Source organism: Camelus dromedarius, chromosome 23 (genome assembly GCF_036321535.1).
Source record: "Camelus dromedarius isolate mCamDro1 chromosome 23, mCamDro1.pat, whole genome shotgun sequence".
Taxonomy (NCBI): domain Eukaryota; kingdom Metazoa; phylum Chordata; class Mammalia; order Artiodactyla; family Camelidae; genus Camelus; species Camelus dromedarius.
Window position 1 is genome coordinate 19,676,319 of NC_087458.1, and position 25,876 is coordinate 19,702,194.

Genomic DNA, 25,876 nt, shown 5'->3' on the forward strand with positions numbered 1-25,876 from the left:
AGAATGTTACTTCTTCAAACTGATTAAAAGGGGAGGACACAGGTTGTCATATCTTAAAAAAAAAAAATCACTAAAATGATGTAATGTCCTTATTAATAAATAGTACATCCTAAATAAAAGTAAAGGACTGGACTGAAATGACCCTTAGAAATTACTTCCTCCTTGTATTTCTACACAATATCACAATATCTGTTGTTTACTTTTTTATTTTGTTACTGTTCTTCTTTTAACCTCAAACCTCAAAAACCAAAGAAGGTCAAGACTGCATAAACAGGAGGAAAATGAAAGGTCTCGTTTACCCATCAGCAATAAAGAGAATGTATATGAAAGTAAAAGTATTTTCTCAGCCTTGGCAGGACTCCAATGAAACCCAAATGCTAAAAGTCTGTGTTTCAGCTCCTAGAAGTCCTCTGTTCCCTCTCACAGACAGGCATAAGAAGATGAACAAAGTCAACCAGTTTCATTAACCAAAATGCTGGTCAAGGCCCACGTTTAACCACGGCCCATGCATGCGCAGTGGCTCCAGACTTCTCAAGGGCTGTGGCAGACTAGTAGAGTGCCCTGGACGTTCAACATTCTCTTCCTAAGGCAACTCCCTGCCTGCTTCTGACTGAATGCTACCCTAGTGGTTCCCCCAGGCCTCAGTCAGAACTAAAGAGCCTTACATCCCATGCCCTCGAGATTGGAATAAACCACCTTTTTCGAATGACCAGCTTTTTGTTGAGGGGAAGTGGTGATGGTAAAGCATTAATGGGCTGTACGTGTCAGCTCTCCTAAGTCATAGCTACATTTAAATTTTAACAATATTCTTCCATGTATTGATACCATGGATTATGGAATGAATGAGTGGCTACAACAGCCACCATGACTAGCTATCAGAGATGCTACTAGGGAAGATTGCAGGCTACCTACATATTCTGTGAGGGAGGATGTTGCAGGGGAGAGAAAATTATACACAGATACAGAGATACGCAATTCCAAAGCACTGCCAAAAACTTAATTTTAGAAACAGGGTATATTTAAGTCACAAACAAATAAATAAATGTGCACAGAGACTACAAACTGCACAGATTATTTCTTACTGCTCATTAACATCTCAGGTTGATATTTTGAAATACTACTTTAAAAAATATTTAACATTTTAAAAACCATCTGAGGGTTAGAAACAAGCCAAGAAGTCCTGAGGGAAAGAACAGAAGTGTATAGAATAGTTCTCTTTGAATTGGTCTCTTGAACCATGAAGGGAAGCCCTGAGGACTTCCACTGAATGCCTTTTCAAAAGCAAAGGTGGCTTTTGACAGCTCAACCACCCCCTAGACACGATTCTGATGGCTGAAATCAGAGGCAGATAGGAAACCAGAAAGCTTGCACCGTTGTCCTCCCCTCATCAGGGAATTAGCTGATCAGAACATAGAAGGATAAGAGAAGGATAAATAAAAACTCCAACACTCTAACCAGCAGTAAATTCTTAAATCTTTTATTTGTTTCCATGTAAATATCAATATTATTATTAGCTATATTATTAATATTAATATTTTTACTCTCTGAGAGCCAGGAGAGCACTAAATACAAAACTCTGGTTTAAAATAGGGGACCTGCCCAGTATGCTTAAAAACAAACTATCAGTTAAAGTCTCAGGAATATTAATTGTTTTAGCTTCGGTGCATTTGTACAATCCCATTTAGAAAAAGAGTTGCTAAACTGAATGGACACTTGAGAAATTTAAAAATTACTTAAATAAATCATTAGAAAATTGCAAAAAAAAAAAACAAAACCCCAAAAAACAAATTATAATTTGGATCAAGACTGGAATCCCCTAAGCCATTTCCTAAACAGAAAGTTACTAAGTAACAATTGGTAACTGCTCTCAAAGGAATCACCAAAAAGGCTGAGGGTTGTAGTTACCTTGTCCAAGAAAAAAAAAAAATCCATACAGTAAAAGAGAAGTTGATATATTTGACTCATAGCAACCAGTACATAGATATTCAGTATGTACATTCACAGTTACAACTATGAGCATAAGATTCTAAAACAAGAGAGGGAAAAAAAACAAGGTGGAAAAATGGGAAATTACTAGCTAAGGTCCCTTGGCTAGTTAGTGACTGAATCAAAATCTGAATTCTGATCTCCTGACTTCTCATTTCCACAAAACTCTGCTGTGTCCAGAGAAAGGTCAATTATGCCTTTGAAGGAATGACTTTAAGGGAACACACATATTTTGATGGTAGAAGGTCAGGGAGTGGGCCTGGTGGGTGTCACTAATGCCCCTCTGTGGATGAAGGAGGCCAGCGTGGGAAGAGCAGACCATGTGTACCCAAAGGGAGTGGGCACCTGTGCGCAGGGGCCATGACACCAAAGACAACCAACTCACAGAACAATTAAGCTTAGGCCTAAAAGGTGTACATCCAGGAGAAATATAGTCAGAAATTCCAAACTTACATAAAGTAAACATAAGATTTTCTTAAATATTATCTATAGTCATCAACACTTACTTATTAGATATTACTCACTAAATAACTTTGACTTTGCAGAACACGGTCCATAACAACGAAGTATACACATACACACACACATTTAAATCCTGAGTAGTCAAGACGGATGGCACAGAATATCTTGCTCAGAGCAATCCATGTAAAGCATCTAGTCCATTGCTTGGTCTACAGTAGGCCCTCCATAGATGTTTACCTATGATTATGACTACAATTACATGAGTGCCTGGGAAGCCACTCAGAGCTTGGTTACTCTTACCTCATGCACAGTTTCTTTTACTTAGCTTCTTTTTATTTAGCATTTTTACTTAGCCTCTGTGTAATATTTAAAAAAGGATGGGAATATAGTTGGAAATAGACAAGAGGAGATGGCAAATTGTGTCAAACAGATTAAAAAAAACCTCCAAATGTAATTACGACCCATATAGTGTAGGGGCAAACTGCCTTCCACCTTTCTGGAGATCCTGAAGATACCATATTGTAGCACAGTATAATTACTATGATGACACAGAATCATCCAGAAAGATTCTGTGGTCCATCATGCACTCCAAAATTGCAAGGAAACATTGCTACCATTCAAAAGAGTTTTTATCAAAAATTTAAATTTATAAAAGTTTTGTCAGAAAACTTGCAAATCATCTGGAAACTGACTTAAGGAAAAGTACATCTGTCCACAATGCCAAAAGCTTGATATATTAAAGAGGGATATTTAAACCAAACACAAGGTGATCTTATTTCGTTGCAAACCTTGGTACTGGCTGATTATTGGTCCTAGTCTCAATTATCAATGTGAGATCATATGTAATGTTACGGTGTTTCTAGACAGAGATCATTATTTTTTATAAGACGTTATAACTTCTCAATGTCTCTTGACGTAAAGTTGCAGTTGATAACAGAATCGCTTCATTTTTTGAAACTGGCAAGATGGCACATGTGTATAAGGCATGGGGCTGAGTATCATCTCAGCACAAGCAGGAGGATGGACATGTGTCACTTTGCCTATCGGTGACCAAGAACGTGATTTCCTCCCCAGACTGAATTCCCACTGACTGTTGCTCTGAGAGATCCAGCTTCACTGCTCTCCAGTGTGATAAAGACAACCTTCACAATAAATTATCTCCCTCTCCCAGTTTAGAAAAAATCTCTCTCAGTTTTCCTTAAATCACTGATTAGATTTTTCACAGCATCACATCCCCAAGATGGCTCTTTGAAGGAAAATTTCTATTAAAAACATTTTGGTGGCTGGGAAAGCAAAAAAAAAAAAGTGTGAGCGAGAAGGAAGAAGCCCAGAGCACGGAGTACTCCTTAGCCGGCTATCTTCATCGAGTCCTGACAGCTGTTCGCAAGCTGATCTTCCTTCTGAACTCCGCCACATGAGAGAGGTATTTAGGCAATATGCAAACTGCAACCAAGTTCATCTTGGAGAGGCACCTCTGGCTGCCAGGAGTCTGTCCACACCACTTCTGGCAGATTCATAACCCGCCTCTTTGGTCCTCTTCATTTTGACAATGCCATATGTCACATATCCAGCAAATGGTAGTCAAGTGTCTTTTCTGATAAAGAAAGTTTACTATGATAATTTCCTAACCAACAGAAACAATGCGTCTTGAGGAAGAGGTACCTATTTTTCTCATTCTCTCAGAGATGCCTATTAGGCTTGAGGCAATCATGAGGGATGAGGGCTAGGTGATTTAGGAGCTATGAGGATAAATACGTAAAGTTAACTGCTATGTAAAATGTTTTAAATATCCCTGAGTGGGGAAGGGGTGATCTGCTCTGGTCACATCCCATGTGGCCATGTATGAGGGCTGAGCTGGGATGACTCCCACTCCCAAGGAAGACTCAGTGTCCTCTCCATGCCCAGTTCAGCATTCATGCTGGTGTCTGGCTCAGATGCAGCCATCAGGTCCTATTAAGCACAGAATCCACCGGGATTTTGATGAATGAGAGTCAGTTCCCCACCATTCACCTGGATGTCTTCACAGGTGGTACTGTGAGTGCTCACATTCAAGTAGACTATGTCCTTGAAAGCCAGATGGGCCACTGTGACGAAGTCGACAGTTCTGACCTTGCTTAGGGAGAAGAGGGGTTCCCGACCCTTCCGGTACTGAAGGCTGAGGCTGAGCTCCTGAGAGAAGTAGCCCTTCAGGGAGATGAGATAGAAGCCGTCACAGCTGATGATGATTGAGTTGTTTTGCACCTTCATGGTCCCATCCTTGTTTGAGGATGCAATGGTGAAACCATTCTCATTTTCACACTCTAAGGAGGGTAGGGCAAAAAGAAAAAAAAAAAGGGAAAAGAATGATTTCTTAGAAGGTTGTTGGGTAACAACTTCCCAGTATGTCTAGAAACATGCGAAGAGAAAGTGATAGGGAGAGATTCTGAGAAGAATGAAAGGAAGGAAGTACTGAGCTGGAATCTGCTTTACCTGTGGAATGGAAGATGAGGAAAAGCCAATACTAGCAGCCAAGAGCGTTTCAGGTGGGGCTGTTTACGAGCTGAACGATGACAACAATTGGCAGGTGTCACAACAGACTTGTGGCAGGAAATGGAGCTTCAAGGTTTCCCTGATTTTTTTTTTAAATCATGAGGGGTTGGCCAACTTCAGTGCTTCTTTTCTTACTCAATGGGTAGACCAGGGCAAAGGGTGGCAGAAGTGCCCTTTTCCTGTGTCCTGCACACCCACTCCACGCAAAGCAACTGCTTTTAACTCTTCCCTATCCTCTCTCCATCTGACCATGAAATGCAAATTTTTCACATGTCTTGGGCATTGAACTTACCAATAGCAGGTACCCCTGGCCTTTGCCAACGGTCAGTTAAGCTTAGCAATGCGGCTATGCACAGAATGTCCATGGGCTCAGGTTCTGCTAAGTGAGATGCGGGTGGAAGGGCTTAAGGACACAGATCTGCTTCTCCCTTCTACCATTTTATTGCCTTGAGAAGAGCTGCTGCCACTCAAGAAAGAAAGGGAAGAGTAGGAGAATGCGGAGTGATGGCTTGGGTAGCTTTGTGTGAGGCCATTTCAAGCATAAGTCAGAAACACCTAAATTTCTTTTATTTCCACAGCAGCCTCAGTATCATTCTGAGTGGTCATGCAACCATATCTCAAAGTCCCCACTCTGGCCCATGTCCCTTGGTGATAGGAAAGAACAGGTTCCCACTGCTGGGCACAATTCAGTAATTCTTGCTATGTACCAAGTCCAGGGGGCATACTTTGAATTGAAAATGTGGACCATGTATAGAAGGCAAGACATACTTCCCTTCAGCTCAGCAGAACTGAATAAATAAGTGAATATTTACACAGAAACTACTGGTGGTTGTCCTAGTATTAATCATGGATCCAAATAATGCTCTCCTGGTAATTAAAATACCACCTTTCCTTTAAGACAAGGGTTGGCATCCCCAAACTCTCATTAAGGTAAAAATCTTGTCCTATAATAGAATTCTGGGAAATAATGTGTCTTACAGTCAGACTTGTAAGAAGTAAAGTCTTGGTTTACTTACCTAAAAAATGAGAATAATTCCTACTCAAAGGATTCCTGGGAGGATTAAGTGAGGATTATAAAGTAATTAACACATTGACAAGCAAGTATTTGGTAATTAACTACTCCCCTTTTCTTCTTTATACAGCTTCTTTGTCCCTAATGAAAACAATATGCAGGCTCTAACAACTCCAGGATTTAAAATGCTTCCCTAAGGATAAGGAGAGATCTTGTGTTATGGAGGAAATTAAGAGGCTGGAGAGAAGATTTTTTAAAAATTATGAATCAGTTAAATTTCTGACAATACTTACTGGTAAACTGTACTCTGATACTTTGAATTGGAGGGTACTCAGCTGGCACCTAAAGGAGGAAAAAGGATATATTTTTAGGGAAAAGAAAAAAAACAAATGGACTTAACAAGTCACAGCCTATGAAGCAGAACTGCAGTAGCCTGCAAAGGGAACGGCTAGACGAGAGATTTGGTTTTTCTCTCTGTGGGTTGGACCCAGACTTCCTACCTGCCCCACTTCCTGTTCCACAACATCTCTGAAGATAAGTTAGGAGTATTCTGTTCTTTCATGCATCTAAGATCTGTCCTCACTTGCCAAACCCTTCCTTGGCATACTGTTTTGGCTCACCGAGCCCCAATTTCCCATTTTGGATAACAGAGCACTTGATAGTCATCCTGTTAAGAAACCCATTCAGTCACAGAGACCCCTCATGGAGAAGGCTGTGACCAACCAACCCAGCATGGCAGCAGACTCCCAGAAGCACTGGGCGTGAATTCTGGAAACCTCCTGGCTGCTTGCTCTGTCACTGTACAACAGGGGTAAGGGTGTCTTGTTTTCAGGGCATACACGCAGCAAATACTGTCATAATCCTCAGACATGAGTAGATCTGAGTGTACTTTTTTTAATGCTGGATCTTCACCTACTCTTTAACCACATGAAAAACCTAACTAGAACCAAGTGACTACTCAACAGCAAGAAAGAAGTAAAACAATGAAGAAAGGAAAGCTGATAGATACAATGCCTGTAGAAGTTTGGTGGATAAAAGAACAAAATCCAATATGGAGCAAACTCCAAAATACATAAAGTGAAAAAAGCAAAGGCAAAAAGTGGACGCATGTATAAAGTACACTACCATTTGTGTTAAAAAATAATGTTTGTGTGGGCACTGAATTTATCTGAAAGAAAATAATGTTGCTGCTGGAGAAAGAAATTGGAAGCCTGAGGTCAGGAGGGGGAGGTTCTGTCACTTTCCATCGTCTACTTTTTTATATTTTCCAAATTTTGTATTACCTACTAAAAAAGGAAATAGAAAAACAAAACAACAACAACTACAAAAAAAAAAAAAAAACCACCTATTGCACCTGCCAAGAACTACTCCACCCACCAGGTTATTTTTGCCAAGATGTCCTGATGAAAGGTGTGGGGAGGAATCTGTTTTCATGCTCTGAGGTGGGAATCACTGCTTCCCACTCTCCTGGCACACTCGTAGCCGCAGTCAAATGGATTCCGCTGAGGACTGCCCACACAGACAGAGAATCCCCTACGCCCCTTGTACACAAAATTATAAGCCTTACCAAGCTGAAACCAACAGGCAGTGTAGGAAGAAGGGAGAGCCTTTCTGAGCTCTGCCAGTGGCTGGGCTCCAGGAGCACTATCATTCAGTGGTGAGCACACGAACTTGAAAGTCTTTGGCGCTCTCCCCTCTGTGGACTGTGTGTGAGGCTGAACTCATGTCCTTAGTGCTTTAAGGCAATGTTCTGGGGGAAGGCTTCTCAAAAGGCATATTACCCCAGCACCGCAATCTGCTGCGTGAATGAATGCCCCCACTGCCATCCCAGCCGGTTGGTTCCTTGGAAAAGTCAGAAGTAGCCTGTGCTATCACACCAAGAGCATGGGTCTCAGCATGCAGCAACCTGGTTCTAATGCCAGCCAGGCAAGGATGGTGTCATTTTAGGCCAGCTTCAAAACTTCCCTAGGCATCAGAGTCTCATCTTTAAAAATTACTCAAAGATCACAGGCATCCCTTTCAGCACTGTCCATGATTCAAATTTTAAAAGTTGCAAGTCAGTTTTAATAAAAGAGGAAAACAGGAAGCCTCCTCATCCCAAATTTACATCAAGCTCTCTGACCTAAAAGCCCTCATAATTTGAATATTTGATGGATTTTGTAAAATCTTCAAAAGGTTCCTGCAAACCAAAGAAATCCCCCAAAGTTCTGAAGTACTCTGACGAAGTAGGGGTGGTAGTGACCAACAGGATATTCTGAGACCAAGATGCCGAGAGGCAGCAAGGAAAGCACGCTTGACTTCTCTCTTAGGGAAATCCACTGCAACTCCAGACTCAAGCTTCTTTCCTTCTCCTGAAGGCTACCCAGGAGAAATTATTAGAAATTTGCTTAGTCTCAGAAGTTTCTCACTAGCATCAACGTCACCAAGACTAGACAACGCTGTGAAATAAAATGAGATGGCTCTTCCTCTTGCTCCACGTCCTTCCACAATGTTTCCCTTCATCTCCTAAGCCTGGTTACCTCATGCTGACAACCCAGCTGCCCAGAAACACGCCCACAGTGCCCAACCCAAGGCTTTCCATCAACCTCCTTGTCAAGCCTTACTACTACACATAACCTTTCTATGTCCTATGCCCAAACCAACCATTTCCTCTAATCTCCTTGACCTTGAATAGAGCCTGGTAGGACAAGACAGAGGGTATAGGCTTGGGAGTCAGATTCAGTTCAAACTGTGACCTCTCTAGTTTTGTGAATTTGGAAACATTATATACCACTTCTAAGCTTTAGCTTTCATGTCTGTGAAAGGAAGCCATAATATTGTTATTGCAATGTTCCAGGAGATGACTCTAAAGCTTAAATAAGTGAACACATGTGAAGGAACTCAACACTGTGCCTGGCACATGGTGAGCATCCAAAAATTACCTGCTTTCTTTGTTCTCTCCACCAAAAAAAATTGTCCCTCCACCTATGTCTACCCATTAAAATATCATCACCTTCAAGGCCTAAATCAAATTCCTGATTTTGGGTTTCCCATAGCAAGTACTTAAAAATTGCTCTATTTACATGGATGTTTATAGTAGCTTTGTTTATTATTGCCAAAACCTGCCAAGCAAAAGCAGCCACAATGTCCTTCAGTAGTTTAAATGGCTATATAAACTGTTATAGACAGACGATGGAGTATCATACAGTGCTAAAAAGAAATGAGCTCTCAAACCATGAAAAGACATGGAGGCACCTTAATTGCATATTACTAAGTGAAAGAAACCAATCTGAAAAGGCTACATACTGGATGATTCCACTATGTAAGCAAACTACAGAAAAAGGCAAAACTAGAGAGATAGTTAAAGATCAGTGGTTGCCAGGGGTGAAGGAGGTGGGAGAGATGAACACAAGATTTTTAGAGTCGTGAAACTATTCTCTATGATATTCTAATGGTGGGTACATGTCATCGTTCATTTGTTAAAATCCATAAAATGTACAATACCAAGAATGAACTGTAATGTAAAAAAAATTTTTTAATCTACCACTATTGGATACATGTCTCCTCCCCTCTACAAGGCCACTCAGCTGTGTGATGTTAGGAAAATGGTATTACCTTGCTGATTCATCTGTAAAATGGAAACAGTAAAATCTGTTATCTCAGAGAGTTGTGAAGATTTAATAAGAAAACGTCTGTAAATTTTCAGCACCTGTCCTGGAACATTGTAAGGGGTTGATAAATGTCAGCTATTATTCTTAGATGCCCATGGGAGACAAGATTCATGTCATGTTCTCAATTTATTCTGTATAACACTATTTAAGCTTTATATATGATTAGAGAATAAAGGTATTACTAAAATAAAAAATGAAAACCATCAAAATCCCCAAAATATCAGCTCTCTGAATCTCTGTAGCCCAGAGAAACAATACAAAATGATCCCGGCTTTATGAGAAAGGTCACCAGGAAACAATCAGAAAATATTTATTTTACCCACATGCACAAACATGACCTTTTTTATATCAAGAAAATCAAAATCCTCAGGTCTTCTCCAGATACTGAAAGAAAATAGGATATATAAAAAGTCCCAAAGGGTCTTCATGTGAGGAAAAGCTATAGAATAAAGCTTCTTCAAACCAGAAAGTCAGAGGAGCCCATACCATCCTCAAAAGGGAATAGAAACTCCTATAAGTCTACACACCAGAAGCAAAGTACAGCACTGAAGTTTGAATGAGGTGGTCTCAGAAGCATTTGAGTATAAAAGAAGTCCTCTTCTAAGTGAACATGGTATTTTACAGACGAAGAATTTGAAGCCTGCAGAAGTAAAGGAATTCAACTCCTACCCTCGAATCCAGTACAATTTTCATTATATATAAAAAAGGGTTTTTTTCTCCCCATGCAAATTTGAAATGAGGAAAAATTCCATGAAGATTGTATTCATTCTCCATTCCTTGTGTTCACTTTGGTGCAAGTTGGAGGAAAGAAGAAGTTGCTGCACACAGCAGACTGGCAAGGGTGGTGGTCTCATCCTAAGAGTGCACAGAGAGAGCCCAGAGCTCAGGCTTCCCTCCTGGGTCTGAGGGCTGTGATAAGTGGAACCAAGAAAACAGGAAAAACAGAGTCCTCAGCAGACAGCTGACATATAGGCTATCTGACCAACTGACTGAATAATCATGTGTCCCATCTAGGCACAGCTGATGATGCAATAGAAGGTCCACTGGCCCAGTGTTCTCAAACTCTACCGTGCATTAGAATCAGCTGGGAAATTGGTAAAAATGTGCAGACAGCCAACTTAGTCATAAAGATTCTGATTCAAAAGGTCTGGGTGGACTCAGTAATCTGCATTTTCCAAGCATCCAAGGCTCAGGATTTGAGAATTACTACTTTAAACGGTCAACTCCTGAAGGCCTAAATCTGGGAAATGTATTCTCAGCCATGCCACTGGCAAAAAGCATCCCTATCCCAAAGCTGGTGCTCAAGGAACGTTTGCTCTACTGTAAGTCTTACTCAGTAGTTGACAGAATAGTTATATGATTGTCGTATTATTTAGTGATTTGAAACAGCATCAACAATTACTGAGTACTTGCTATGTGGCAGGCATTACCTTTAACTCTAAGAACATGAAGGAATAGAACACATAATTATTTTTTACAAACTTGTATGCCAACTGGGGAAATAGTTCCTCTACATAAAACCTCTGGTAAACATCAATAGGCAATGTATATACCGTAAGGTTCCGGAGAACAGAAAAATCATTGCAGGATTTGGCAACTCAAGGAGGAAAGACTTGGGCTTAAGCCTTGAAAGAGAAAGAGGACATAGGTAATCAAAAGGAAGAAAGGTCTAAAAATGAGATCATTCTTGGTGTAGCCAAGAAAAACAATAAAAACTTACTGAGAACTTACAATGTGCCGTGCACTGCATTATCCTTTCTCAAATTCATTACCATGTTTGCTATTCAAAATAATACTATTCAGTAGGAATAATAATTAGCCATGTTTTACAGATAGGAAAATGAGAGTCAGTGCTGTTAAGAACTTGCTCAGGAATAAATAGGTATTAACTTGAGTCTAACTGAACCCCAAGTTCATGATAATATCCTTTCTATTTACCCCACACTATCCTAGGAGTGAAAAAAAAACCACTATGAAACCACTTGTCTGAGAGCCCAAGATTAATTTGAATTGTTTTCATCATCAATACTGAGCAAGATTAAAATAATAGGTTTTAGATAGCTGTCAAAATATTCAGATATGTCTCAAAATATCTAGATGTTCCCCAGGACAGAGCTCCTCAGCCAACCCTACAAGGCTGTCTGTGTAGTACAGGGTGGCAAAGCCTCTAGCTGGGCTCTGATTAAATGCAACTGTCCTGACAAGGGGCAGCAGGACAAGAACAAAGTAAACAGCAAGGAGGTGATGCAAAAAACAGTCAGAATTATGTCCTCTCCCGGCCTCTCTCAGCACCCTGAGCACTGAACTGTCTAGAAGATAGATGGAAATGTCTGGTACCTAGCATTTATCCAGCAGCCTGTACCACGGGCCCAAAAAAGTGATGTTTGCTTCAAAAGCTCATCCTTGGAGTGTGTGAGTTTCTAATTCTGACTCACTGGGATGTGGCGTGAAGCTGCCAAACTTATTCTCATGTGGCATTTGCCCTGGAAGGGAGGCATCTGTGGCAGGAGGGAATGACTCATCAAATATGATAATAGGAGCGGGCTCTGCATTCACTATGTGGGCCTTGCCCTTCCTCACTTGGCATCAGTCAAGATCTTAGGTAGGAGTGGGATGGAATTTGAGTCAGTGGAAGATGGTGGGGAAACGGATCTGTGATGGACACTCCCTGGTTCACCATGCCACCCCCACTGGAACATGGACCTCTGCTCCCTCAACCTTAGACTTCATATCAATCGGAGGAGACCTGAGAGATCATGAAAGCACAGCCTCACAAACTCTCAGGTTTCAAGAGCCTCTGAAGAAGAAGATGGAATTTTCCATACTTACCCACTACAGGGGGCTGGAAAGGTAGACTCTCTTCCTGGTGGATTTAATGCGTACATAGCGGAAACTCCCTTATGAAGGGAAGGACTCCCACTTCTGATCAGGGAAGTTCAGAACGCCACTCAGAGAAAGGAATAGGAGGAACAAGCAAAAACTGATTCTTGGCCAAAGAGTCTTCCATGTTCAGAAAACACTATCCCACAAGTTATATTTCTTAGAGATAAAGATGCACAGCTTTGAAAATCTTGCTGACTAAAGAATATTGAGATTCAATGAACACAAAGAGAAGCCATTTTAACTGTCATCTAATAGCTTCTCTTTCTCCATCCCTACCTTTCACCATGGCAGCCAGTACCTTTTTCTATAATCTGTCTCCTAACGTTTACCCTCTTCTGTCTACACAGCCCATGTGATATTCTAATACTGTTTCCCCTCTCTGGTCACTTCCACTCTTTGCATCAAATTTACATAGCAACGGCTAGCCTCTGTTTACTGCCCCTCTCCTCTACTGTGGTTTCACTGTTCCAAATCCTTAGCAATGAACAGATTTCTAACAAGAATATCAAGTATTCAGGTAAACAACCAAAAGCATCCATGTGACAAGAACACACCTTCAAATTTTTGTGATTGACCTAATGCAACCAATTCTTTACAGCCTCAAGAGGAAGATACTCTTATACCTGGGTTTCCCTTTACACATTAACTGGGGAAATCCTTAAAGCACACTGACAGAAGGGTCTGTCCAAACATGGTTCTAAGAACTCCCCTCCTGTCAGACAGAGAAAGTGGTATCACTTACACATGGAATCTAAAAAATAAAACAAACTAGTGAGTATAACAAAAAATAAACTGAGAATAGGAATGCCTAGGTCTGGTCTTAGAACAAGTCTTTTCCCTTCCTCCATTTCTAATTTCCTCATTTTTATGTCCAACCTCAATTAAGACAGTAGTATAAGCAATGTGGAATAAGTAGCATCTAAGGACTCTTTATTTCGTATCAGAGATTAGGCAAATCGCAACATTCAAAAGAATCCCAAATTACTGGGGGATAAGAAGACATTTTGAACAGATCTTTTCAACACAATAAACCCCTCAGCTGTAACAAAAGTAGCAGGTTTTCTCCACAAGTGTCTCCCTCTGATGGTTAATGAACAATCAAGAGTATCTTTTGTGTTGTTTATGCAATGAAGCTCTTAGCCTCATTTGCATAAGGCTAAATAATACTCAACCTGTATTCTGCTACGAACTAAGTTTGTTAACTGGTAAAAATCATCACCAAATAGGATGATGGTGGTGGTGGTAGCAATAATGACAGTGACATTTTAAACTAAGGTCTTCCTGTTAATTAATGGAAGAGAAATAAAGCACCTAATGCAAAAGAAAAGTATGCTCACTTTATAATCCCAATTGAGAAACTAGATGCTGAAGCTAGGGAGATAGCTTTTGGTGAAACTTCTTACCGAAAAGCTGCACTCTACTTGGTTTTCCAGTACTTGGCATATACTACACTATTGCTTCTTTAACTGTCTTCTTTCCCCACTAGATTGCAGACTCAGAGAGGGCAAGGAAGACCAGGTCTTGCTCACTGTTGTTTCCTCAATGTCTGACAGGTAACTGATTCTTGTTGAATAAGTAAATTAACAAATGGTTTATACAAAATTCATGTCCACCTGGAAACTTGGCATGTGACTTGATTCGGAAGTAGGGTCTTTGCAGGTTTAATTAACATAAGGTAACTAGATTAGGGTGGGTCCTAAGTCCAGTGCGACTGGTGTCCTTAATGGAAGACGAGGGGATACAGAGATACGCACAGGGAAGATGGTCATGTGAAGATGCAGGCAGAGCCTCGGGTGATGGAACTACAAGCCAAGAAACACTAAGGATTGCTGGGAGCCACCAGAAGCTAGACAGGAAGGACACTTCTGTAGTGCCTTCAGAGAGAGCATGGCCCTGCTGACACTTAGATTTTAAATGTCTATCCTCCAGAACTATGAGAGATTAAATTTCTTTTGTTTTGAGGTATCCAATTAGTGGTAATTTGTTAGGGCATCCCCAGGAAACTAATGCGTGGTTGCAAAAGTATTTGTATCTAGTGTGAAATCCCACTTATGACAGTCAAATAATTATCTGAATCAGAGTCTGATAGAACTAGACAGACCCAGGGAGATTACATAGTCTAATGACTGAGCTAGTGCCCAAATTCAGGTCCCCGTTCTCTTCTATGAATATATTACACATGGCAACAGTCTGTTCTATCAAAATAACATATGAGGTATTATGCTATTGTTAAAGCTTCACTACATTATCTATATTTGTTAAGTATATTTAGATCCCTTTAAAAAAGGAATCTTTCAAACCTTTATGCCAAGTTATAAACCTTTCCCCCAACTTTTCCTCAAAAGCAATTAATGTTAGAAAGAACAAATTTTAAAACAGCTGGCCAAAGTTCTTAAGGCTTAGCGTCATGGAGTCTTGGCCAAGTGTGATGGAAAGAGACAGGACTAGAATTTAAACCTAGCCTCAGTTTCTAAGCCTGATATTTCTGTATTAACCTAGACAAGTCTCCATGCCTCAAATTTCCTCATTGTGGAACTGCACACAAATATCTATCTTCCTCCAAGATCACAGTGAAGTGAGGATGAAAGTAGGGAAAAGACTGTAAAAACACAGATGGTTATTGCAAGTAGCACCAGGAGTGATGCCCCTCAAACTGCCCCCAAAAAGAGCTTTGAGTTCTCCATCTTCATTGTACCACAAAATACAGGGCCAGATTAAGATCTTGAGGGACCTTGGAAGTTAAAAACATTAAGCACCCAACACATAGGTAATTCAAAATATATTTTACATTACTGAGCAGTAAAACACATGTTTTACAACTTATTTTATAACCCAGCAAGGTTTTTATATTGTCCCTTGACTATTTTGGTGCTTGTTTATAACTCTTGTAATACTGATTGTCATTTTCATCCTGATCTTTGTCAGTTTCACTGGTTCTCTAGGCTGATGCCTACGGGGAAGCCCAACCTGAGAGTCCATTTACACTCACTGGGCCCTCCGGCTCCCCACCTAGACAACACCTTGGGAGTGAAGGCTTCTATCCATAAGCTCTTCTTTAATTAGTATTGGAAGAACTAAAGTTTGGGTCTGTTTGTCCATCTTCCTGTCAGAGTGTGTTCTTTAACAGCATTTTCATGTTATCAAAGCTAGACACATTTACACAGACTGATAATCCATCCAAATTGCGTCTCAGAATGAAATGTCTACTGAAAAGAAAAAAATTTTTAATTATGTCAGTCACATCCCCAATGTTTCTACTACTGTGAAGCAGACCTCTATTCTAAATATAATTTTCTGCAACCAAGTTATTGGAGAATTGGATGAACTGTATCAAAGTAGGGGAGATGGAACCAGCCTGGGCCATGTGTTGTAAGGGTGTCATTTTAGGCCTCTGAACCACTTTCATATACTAACCTAAGAACACTTTATACCCTCATAAATTCTCCCCTTCATTCTTCCTTTGTTCGCTAATACATTTAATAAGCTAATACAATTAATAAGCTCTTAATTAGAAACCTATATTCACACATGCTAGAATTATTTCAAGGTCTTTTTTTAACCTTAAAGTTATAGCAGGGATATCAAAATCCATGAAGTTAAGTTAATCTTAACTGTGATATGCTTTCTGAGACTGAAGTTACGGTGTATGTGTGCTACAAGGTAAACATTTTAATGGTGGTGTGCTTGTGGAAGCATGTTCATAAACAGTGATAATCTCAACACTTAACAAAGCTCTATAACACATTTGCTCCTCGTAACAACCAAATTCCAGTTTTAGAAATGATTAAACTGACACTCAGAGAATTTCAGGGAATTTACCCAGAGCCCTGAAGCTAAAAGACTGGACGGAACCAGAGTCTTCTAGTTCCTGGTCCAACGTACTCTCTTCTAACACCTCAATGCCTCCCCCAAAAGTTTGAGATGTGTTGTATTTTTGTATGAAGACGTGTTTTAATTCCTTCATTTGAAAAGATACGGATGTCAAAAGTATGGGTGGGTGCAAACAAAATGCACGAGCACAGTGGGGAACACAACGTCATCCTAACACTACCGTGTATTTCATCTGTGACTATGAGAAATAGCCTTTCTACTCTGTTACTCAGTTGTATCTTTTCACTTCCTAAATGTAATAATAACGTTATACATGGCTCCTCCAACCTGAATGACTCCAGAAGAGTTAACGTCCCTAATCGGATTCATGGATGGAGAATCCCTGAAGTGGGTGGGAAGTCACAGGTTCTCTCAGAGCGATGGGCACAAAAGTAATTGCTATTAAAAGAAACAGAGCTGGAAGGGCAGGGCAGTCAGCACCTAGGCCAGGCTGGGTCTGCCTACTCAGGGCTTGCAGCTAAGGGTTGAGGTCAGAGAAAGGAACAGGGACGTTCTATTCCTAGGTCTACACCAAGAGCCTTTCTGCTCCTTCCATCTCTCCTCTGAGTGTGTATATTTGTTTCTACACATGTGTACATATGTGGCATTTTCCAGCAGGATCCCTGTCCGAGTTATTCTGTCCTATTTTGAGTACTTGGGTCAGAACCTGTATTTAAATTTTACATTTAGAGAATATCATCACTAGGTAAACAGTGAACAATATTAGGCCCTCCTGATACTGTTCATCCACAGATGAGCACTTGGCTTCCTGAGAAAAGTTTTCTCATCTTTAACTCCTCAGGAAAAAAAAAAAAAAAGGAGTGGATTCTCTTTAAAAGGTATCTGAGAAATGTTAGTTTTACTATGGTGCCCCCTAGTGCTATGCGAGATTAGATTCACTATCTGTATTTGTCAATATGTAGACCATGCAAGAGAAGTTAAAGTTGGTGAAATGACAATTTGGGTCATTTTTCCTTTACTTTATTTTGCATAGAATGGAATGAAGTGTGCTCCCAAGACACCTAGATTTTCAACTACATTTTCTGCCACTTTCCCCAGTGAACCCTCAACTTCAACCATTTTGAACAATCTGCTTTTTCTACCTAGAAAGCCTTCTACCCGTATCCAACCACCACCATCCCTCTTGCCTATTCAAAGAATTTCTACCCCTTCTTCTAATATTAGCTGAAGCATTACCTCCTCCTCCAGCTTTTATCTTCCCTGAGTTTCTGTTTTCTTATCTGTAAATGGACTATGTCTAATGTCTGCTCAAAAATCCAACGATTCTGTAAGTTTTAATTAGTACCTCCTTTAAGAGCCTCAAAATACTTAATGACAAGTCAGTTCGATATTTCAGATGTTTTTTTTAAATTCTTACAGATTTGCTTATAAAATACAAATTCAATTGCACTGAAAATAATTTATTTGAGTATCTGTCATTTAAAATTTTCTTTAACTTGTTAAATTACATGGGGACACATTTAAGTTGACCTAATCTGAGACAAGATTTTTCTAGGCAAAAAAGTCTTTCTTATTCCTGAAGGATACAAACAAAAGTCCAAGTTGTAGCCTGAAATTTCCTCAAGAAACTGAATTCTAATTCTAGCCCTCACTGACACAAAACAGTTCATTTTCCAAACACCTCCACTCCTGTCTTTCCCAAGAGTAAAGGTGGTAAGAATGCAAACCTTTAACTTCAAGTGGGATTTGCTGAAGAATTATCACTAAAAGCATATCTATGAGGTGTGCTGGCAAAGGTGATAAAAATCTTGGAAGAGCCCGGCTTCAACAGCTCGGGGACATAATTTACCAAAGCTTCTTATCTTATAGGTCAGCTTCTTTCTGCCATTGTTCCCAGGCGGAGGTACAGGTAAGACTGGAAGCCTGATACTTTAAACGGCAGCCCCAGTAAACAGCCAAATAGCGTGTATCTTTTTTTGCGACAGAAGCACTCAATTTTATAACTTGCAGCATGGATAGCCTTCTATAGCAGCCACTTCTTTCCCCTTTCTAACCCAGAATAAGTTGTTTAGATATGTACATAGTATATTAATAAATACAGATCACAAATATATGTGCAAATCTGATCTCCCCTAGTCCCTTCCTAAGAACCAGGATGTTCACAAAAATCCAGTGACTTACTATTCTGTTTCTCAGATCCTTGTACCCATTTTATGAATATATATAAACTACATACTCACAGGAGATTAAGCTGGAAGAGATCTTTCTGATCATTTCATCCAACTGCCTCACATTTCAGATGAAAAAAAATCAAGACCCAAAAAGGGAAGTAAGTTATACAAGGAGTGGGAAGGTCCATCTTTTTTTCTGACATCTCAAAAGCAAAAACTTCTGCTTTTCACACAATTAAACAAAATTTAAGCAAGTGGTGAGAAAACAAAGGTTACTAAATAAACTTGATCAAAGGGAAGTTTGACTGCCAAATGGAGTTTAATAGTTATATCTGTATTTTTTTAGAGTCATCTATGTAGACAATTATTTTATGAAGTTAAAAATTAAATCTAAGAAATAAGGAAAAATCATGATCATTCTCCAAATATCTTTCTCATATAATAAGAGATCTATTTAACTGGCTAAATGATGAGCATTGCAGCTCTATTTCATCCCCTATTCAGATCACTGTAATATTACACCTTACAGAAGTAGGGGTTTGACTGGCATCGCTACCTACCCTATCCTTCAACCAAAATTCCAAAGTCTCACCTATCAATTTAGGAAGGCTACCAGTCTATGTCCCTTCTTCAAGAGTTACTCTACACCTTCTCTCTCAATCTCTCTCTCTCTCATTCTCTCTCTCTCTCTCACATTCACATACATACACACACACCACCATTGATCAAGTTCCGGGGAGAACACACACGACCTAATCTTTGCTACCGTTCCCCTTCACAAAGTGTATGAGATTAAATGTAAGGATACATTGTGCTGCCTTGGGTCCTATTAGCAGCATAAGAAATTATGTTAGCTGAAACAGTCTAGCTAGAAATAAGAAAAAATTAAAGTTAATATCAAGTGAAGAATTTCAAGTATCTGTTCCCCTCACCAAATCTGTATCCAGCGTATATGAGAGCACATTTACTGAGCAAACAGTTCTAACGTACCTTCTCTATATTTGCTTCCATTTCTGCGCCAGGACCAGAGAAAGCTAATTCTCTCCCCAAGATCAGCTCACCGTGAATCCTAGTGTCCTGGAAAGCAGCACTCAGCTTCCCTTCCAGGCTCTGGCACAGAACTGCTGGGTGACGTGTCAGAAAGGACCCCTCTCCTCTGCGTCTCCTAGGTACTCATATTCCGGAGCAGCCCAGGCACCAGCTGAAGCTGGCTACACTTCTGTATCTGTTTCAGCATTTGTTCTCTCCTGCTCAGAGCCCTAGTGCAATTCATTGTTAAGCCTAGACTGGGGACATCTATTCTGTCTTTTTATCATCCCACAGTGTAAGGAAATATGCAACACTGTGGTTGTTTGAAAAAGCACTCTCAGGGCTCCCAGACCCGGTGAATAAACTCAGCTGTTCTATTTTGGGTTACTCTCTTTTCTTCTCGGAAGAGCCTAATTCCGGTCTATGTCTTGGGCATCCTGCCATGGACACTTCGCTCCTCCCCGACACCTTCTCCCCAGATCACCTACTCTAATTTCACCCAAAGGGTTCTGCACAGAGAAGGAAACATGTGGCATGAGGACAGGTGTGTTGTTGTACTCACTGGTCTACAGACTTGAGCATGACAGCAGCTACACTTCTGGAATCTGGGGACACGAGATCTCTCTACAGTACAGTGATCACAACCGCACTCCCACTAGCCTCTGAGCACCAAAACCCTCTATTTCCTGTAGGCAAAGACTAAGGAACCGGCTCATCTCATCCTGATCTCATCTGAGGTACTCAGTCTTGGACCTGGCCATCAGAAACGGAAGTTTCTATTGTCAGACCTTCACCAAGGAGACTTTTTTAATCCAGAGCAACTCCGAGGGAAACAAGAATTATCAGATTAGCCCCAACAAGGGAACTCAGGGAAATAATACTTATTTTCTTTTTGGTAGAATTTCCTGCAGTCAAGAACATCCTTAAAGATGTTTGTAGATATGAACAAGTAACTAAGAAAAAATAATGTAAAAGGGACCAGAATAAAGAGAAGGAAAAATGGAAAGAACACCCTCATTAAGAGGGGGAATACTAAAAAGATGACCACCCACTTCATAATGTACTGGGCAAAGTGATGTCTGTTAAGTTGTGATTGGTAGAGAAAGACTGTGAGAGACAGTTTCTGACTAAGTTGTTGGGGCAGATGTTTGGCCATGTGCACATTCAGACGTGAACACATAAATTTCTGCCCTGAAAACAGACAGAACTTAATATTGATACTGTCAGCATTCTTCAAAAAGCAAATCTCCTTGAGTGTCTATGGGGTTTATGAATATGATAGGAAAGTGGAACCTCTCTTTCTTATCTCCTTTTTGTATTAGTTCCCTGATCAGATGCTTTCCAGCAGCACAGGTGAACCAAGCAGGTATACCAGTGACTCAAAGCTTCAACGTGACAGCTCATAAAGGAATACCAGGATTCTTGTATTGCAAAGAGAAAGAACAGTCCAGAAGCAGTGCCCCTGCCCTACCCTCACTGTGCCCTACCACTGCCATACTGAAAAAAAGGAAGGAAAAGAGAGACAGGAGGGTGTTTGACCACACTTTATGATCGCTGAGAGGAAAAGGAAAAAGATCACCAGTTTTGGCGTCAGATTATTTCCAAGTGACTATCTGCAGCGGTTGGGGCTGCTATTAGCATGAGCTGGAGGAGAGGACGTGCCAGTGGCGCATCTTACCTGAGCATAGAAGTGCAGACAGATGTAAGTGAGACACAGGAGCAGCCCCAGCCCCTGAATTACGGAGGCCACCAGTAATAGCTTGTTCCTCAAGAATCTCCGCCCTGGCGTGTTTCCCACATTCCCGTCCAGGGGTTGGACCCCTTCCATCTTCACAATCTGGATGCAGGGAAGATGAAAGCTGTGACAAAGGGGAACCTGAAGTAGGACTGACTTCTTCCCCACGAAGAAAGAGATGAAGCCAAAACAAGGCGTATCAATCAGAAAACACACAGAGGGAGGTCCCAGGACCAAAGATAAAAGGCGATTGAAAGAGCAGAGCGGACTCTCTCAGTTTTAATGCTGCAGTTTTTGCAGGCAGGCGGGGGAACTTCTTTGTGACTAATCTGAATTTCCCCTTTACTTTCTTTCTTTTTTTTCTCTCTGGGCTAACAGGGAGTTGTTTTTGTGGCATTCCAGTTCTGATTTGAGTGACTGTGAAATGATAGTCATAAAAGTGTGCTATTTTCTTAATTTCTCATTGCACCAGTAACCAAATTGTGGGTCACTTGATGAAGATAAAAATCATCATCCGTTGATGTCGGAACTCATTTCTCCCTTCCCCGAGGTGTCTTAAGTCATAGAAGAGATTTATGGAAAATGCTAGCCTTAAGTTCTTGTCTGCACTTTCTTAGGTAACTAAGCACTGAACCCATTTTACAGATTCAGAAATAAAAGCACACACATACCATTCTTGAAGTGGAAAACTAAAGAAAATGTGACGGTAGATCATGTAGAATTACAGGAGTGAGATCCTCTAGTTTTAGTCCATTACATTATAATGAACAAACTAGTATACACTGAGTGTCTACTATGTGTTAGGCACTGTGCTAGACAGCCTTTCAATCATTTTCTCATTTAATCCTTTCAGGTAAATTTAGGAAACACATACATTATTAACCTTAAGATAGCAGGAAAGAAGCAGAAGAGCATCCTGACTTCTCCCCTGTGTCTCTGCTTTACATTTTCTCCATACCTAATTTTTGGCTGCATGAACAAATGAATAGCTTCAAATAAGCTTTGAAGGTTGTTCCTTTCTTTAAGATCAGGGTAGGCTCAGAACTTGGAAAGTAAGGGTATTCTACCAACAGACACTACTTACCCTTTACCACTGAAATTAATGATTAACTGAAGTAAGTGATAAAGTAATGGATAACGTCAGGTTCAAATGAACAAATATTTACCGAGTACACAGTAAGCCCAGTGCTGTACTGGACACCACAGGCATGCTGGGGAGGGGCTGTTTACGACAGAAAAATGCTTCTGTGGGCAAGTATGTCTCTCTGAGCTCCCCAGCAGCCACTCAACAGATAGTTACAGAAAGAAAGGAGGAAGGAACATTTTGACATCAACAATACAAGACGTTATATGCAACTTAATTTTACAGAAAATTGATATTCGAGAGAGAAACAGTTTGTGGAAAATGGAAAGTACATTTATTATTACAGTGTTAATCAGTTAACATATGAATTGAAACCCTCATTATAATCATTACACCTTGCATTTGCAGAACATATAGGTCTTCAGAAGTTCAAGTTTTTGTCTGAAAGATAGGGTGACTGAGATACTACATCATACACTCCAAGCCAAAACTAGAAATCAAGTTTAGTTTAAAACTATTCTAAATGATTATTAATAGTTATTCCTATGAGAAAAGTATGTGTAACATCCAAGGTATGAAGAAAAAAAAATTGAAAGAAAAATCAGTCTGTGGAGCGTAATTCTTGAGTTAAAGTTAATAGTCACAAGTAAACATTAAAATGGGTAACTACTCATCTACTTTCAAAACCTGACTAAAAGAGAGTCACAGCCAAAAAAAAAAAAAAAAAAAAAAAAAAACCTAAAATACTATTGGAAACTGCAGAGACCAGCTGGAAAAGAAACAGTAAAACTACTAATGCTGAAAATCATAGAAAATATTTTTAAATAAAAAAATAAACATTGCATATCTGTGGCCCGAGCAACATCTTTTCTCTGCTAACAGCAAGGCTTCTATGACGAAAAATTGACAATTACTGATTTTCTCTATAGACGATGAGGACTCTGCAAAAGAACGAATGGCCACGTTGGTGATGTCTGGGGAAAGCACGGGGTCAGCTGTACCAACACGCGGGCCTGCACATTGGAGGCACACCTCTCATCTCCCCTGCCTCTGTCTCCTACTGCCACATTGTGCTTTTTATTGAGGTTTAAATGGTGTTTTACATTTAATTTTTTTCTTTTTTTTATTGAATACATTCCCATAGCTTCTTCACATTCTTTCTGGGAATATACATGAAAAAATTAATATCAACTGGGCTGGACGTTTGATAAGACCATGAAAGAATTTCAAAGTTCATCAGTGAACTGGTCTAGCATTTGGAACAAATGAAACCATCATCAGAGATATCACTGTTGGCATTTCAATCTTGGGCAGATGGGTGAATCCTCCATCTTCAAAGCTGACATGTTTTTAAAGAAGTCAAGTACGTACCTGAATCCATAGACAGTTTTTTTCAGCATCTCACAAAGATCATATGCATAGACACATCAGAGCAAATCAACCTTGGAATGGAAGCCTCAGACTTCATTCCAAGCAATTAGCTTCCCCATAGATGGTTAATCTCCAAGTGAACAGCCACTTTAAGACTATAGGAAAGTAAGGGAGGAGGGAGAAGGCTTTGACATGTTTATGAAGCAGTAAAACTTTTTTTTGGTAGGGGGTGGTATTTGGTTTTTGTTGTTTTGTTTTAGGGGGGTTGTTTGTTTTGGTTTTGAGGTGTTTGGTAACATCCGTACTTTTCTTTTGTTCCTAAGTCACTAGTCCATTCAACAAACATGAGACAGGTGTCTACACGCTGATGTTGGGGAAAAAGGAACAAAAAGGAGGTCACAGACAGGAAGGAAGGACAATCCCAGCTAGGAAGGTGCTGGGTCTGGGTCCAAGGTGGCTGTGCAGGAGGGAAGGGTGCACAGGGGCAGGTTCTAGGATGGGGACAGCTTCCTTGAGACAAGCCAAGTAAGTCTTAGAGAAACCAGAAGCAGTCTGCTCATCCGGAAGAATGCAGAGGGGCAGCGATTGCTGGGCAGGGAGTAAGGGAAGTGCAAGCCCACTTGTGCACAGGTCACTCAGAGAACTGTGAATGGAGAGGATGATGGTGAAGGAGAGTGGCCTGGAGAAGAGGCTGAGACGTGTCGTGAATAGAATTTGGTTACAAGTTAGGAACTTTGAACTCTATCCTGAAGGCACTGCGGAAACATGGAATGGTTGTAAGTAGAATGCAGAATCTTTCAAGGCGCTCTGTGCCAGCTGAGCTGAGTCTAAAACTCTACCTCTGCACTCAGCTCTCCAAGGCCCTCATCCCAGAGTGGGAGCGTCCATCCTATTGGAAGGGGAGCCTTTATCTTCCCATAAAGCTGTCCGCTGCTTCCCAAGTCCTGAACAAAGGGCTGCATCCACCCAGATAAAGGTAACTTTTTCTAATTCATAAACTCAGAGAGAGTACCTTGTTCTAATTCACACGAAGTATGAGCTGGGGCGATGTTCAAGCTTGCTTATCATTTAAGAGAGAAACTGTAAGGTCCCAATCTAAGGCAGAGGATAAAGAGAGGAGAAGATACTCACAGTGGCTGTTCACTCACCAAACATTTTGAGGGCCAACTCTGTGCCAATCTCCGAGCACACAAAGGGAATCATAACTAAGCTCTGCCCTGGTACAGGTGAGAGGTGATAAATCATAACTAAGCTCTGCCCTGGTAAGATGGGAGGTGATAAAAACAAACGAATTTCAAATATCAGACACCTGATTTGCCATTTGCCTTCTCAGCTTGCTCATGACTCTGCTGTTCCCATCCCAGGTAACGTTTTCAGCACCCCAGAATCTCCAAACCCCAGCATCAGCTTTGACTCTTCCTTGCACCAGTCAATCAGGCTTGTAGGGCCATCCCTGCTATACAGCTCATTCTCTCCTCCGCTTTGCCATTTCAGCTGCTTCTGACCCATGTCCTTATTACTCCTCACTTGATCCCCGGAATTAAACTCAATCAGCTGTTCTCCCTACTTCCATTCTCTTTGATCCTCAATCCATTCTGTTCTGGCAGGATCTTTAAACCCAACGATGACCAAGTTCTTATCAAGGAGTATCCACCTTACAGAGGATCAAGCTGAAATTCTTTAGCATGACCTCCAAGTCACTCTGTAATGGAACCCCAAGTTTCCTCTTCAAATTTCTCCATTTCCTGATTATTTCTGATAATCACTTTGCCTCAAATATCCTTACCATCCATCTCTGATGATCAAAATCCTATACCCTACACACTTTCCATGAAGGGCTAGCTGCCTTGTAAAGTACTGAGCTTTCAGTGTTCCAGAAGAGGCTAAACAAAACCTGAAGGAATACTGTTCTCGGGAGTGCTAGCATTGAGCAGGGGATTTGCTGGATCAGTAGTTCAGAAAGCCTAGTTGATCATCAGAATCACCAGGAGAGCTTTTCAAAGATTCAGATACTTAATCTCTTTACTCTAGAACTGATTTGGTAGGTTTGGAATAGTGCCTTGTGAACCTATACTTCTAAAAGCTTCCATAAGAACCAGAATTGTCTCTTCCCAAATGACCACTTGAAGTCTG

At 40.5% G+C, this 25,876-nt stretch overlaps 1 protein-coding gene across 1 annotated transcript; it reads right to left on the minus strand.

The window, feature by feature from the left end:
- Positions 1-1,780: 1,780 nt before the first annotated feature.
- Positions 1,781-21,381, minus strand: TNFSF4 (TNF superfamily member 4). The gene is made up of 3 exons (XM_010984535.3): positions 21,232-21,381; positions 6,283-6,331; positions 1,781-4,748 (listed from the first exon to the last, which is right to left on the minus strand). Exons 1-3 carry the CDS (start codon positions 21,379-21,381, stop codon positions 4,402-4,404), a joined length of 546 nt encoding a protein of 181 aa, XP_010982837.1. The 3' UTR covers positions 1,781-4,401.
- Positions 21,382-25,876: the final 4,495 nt, after the last annotated feature.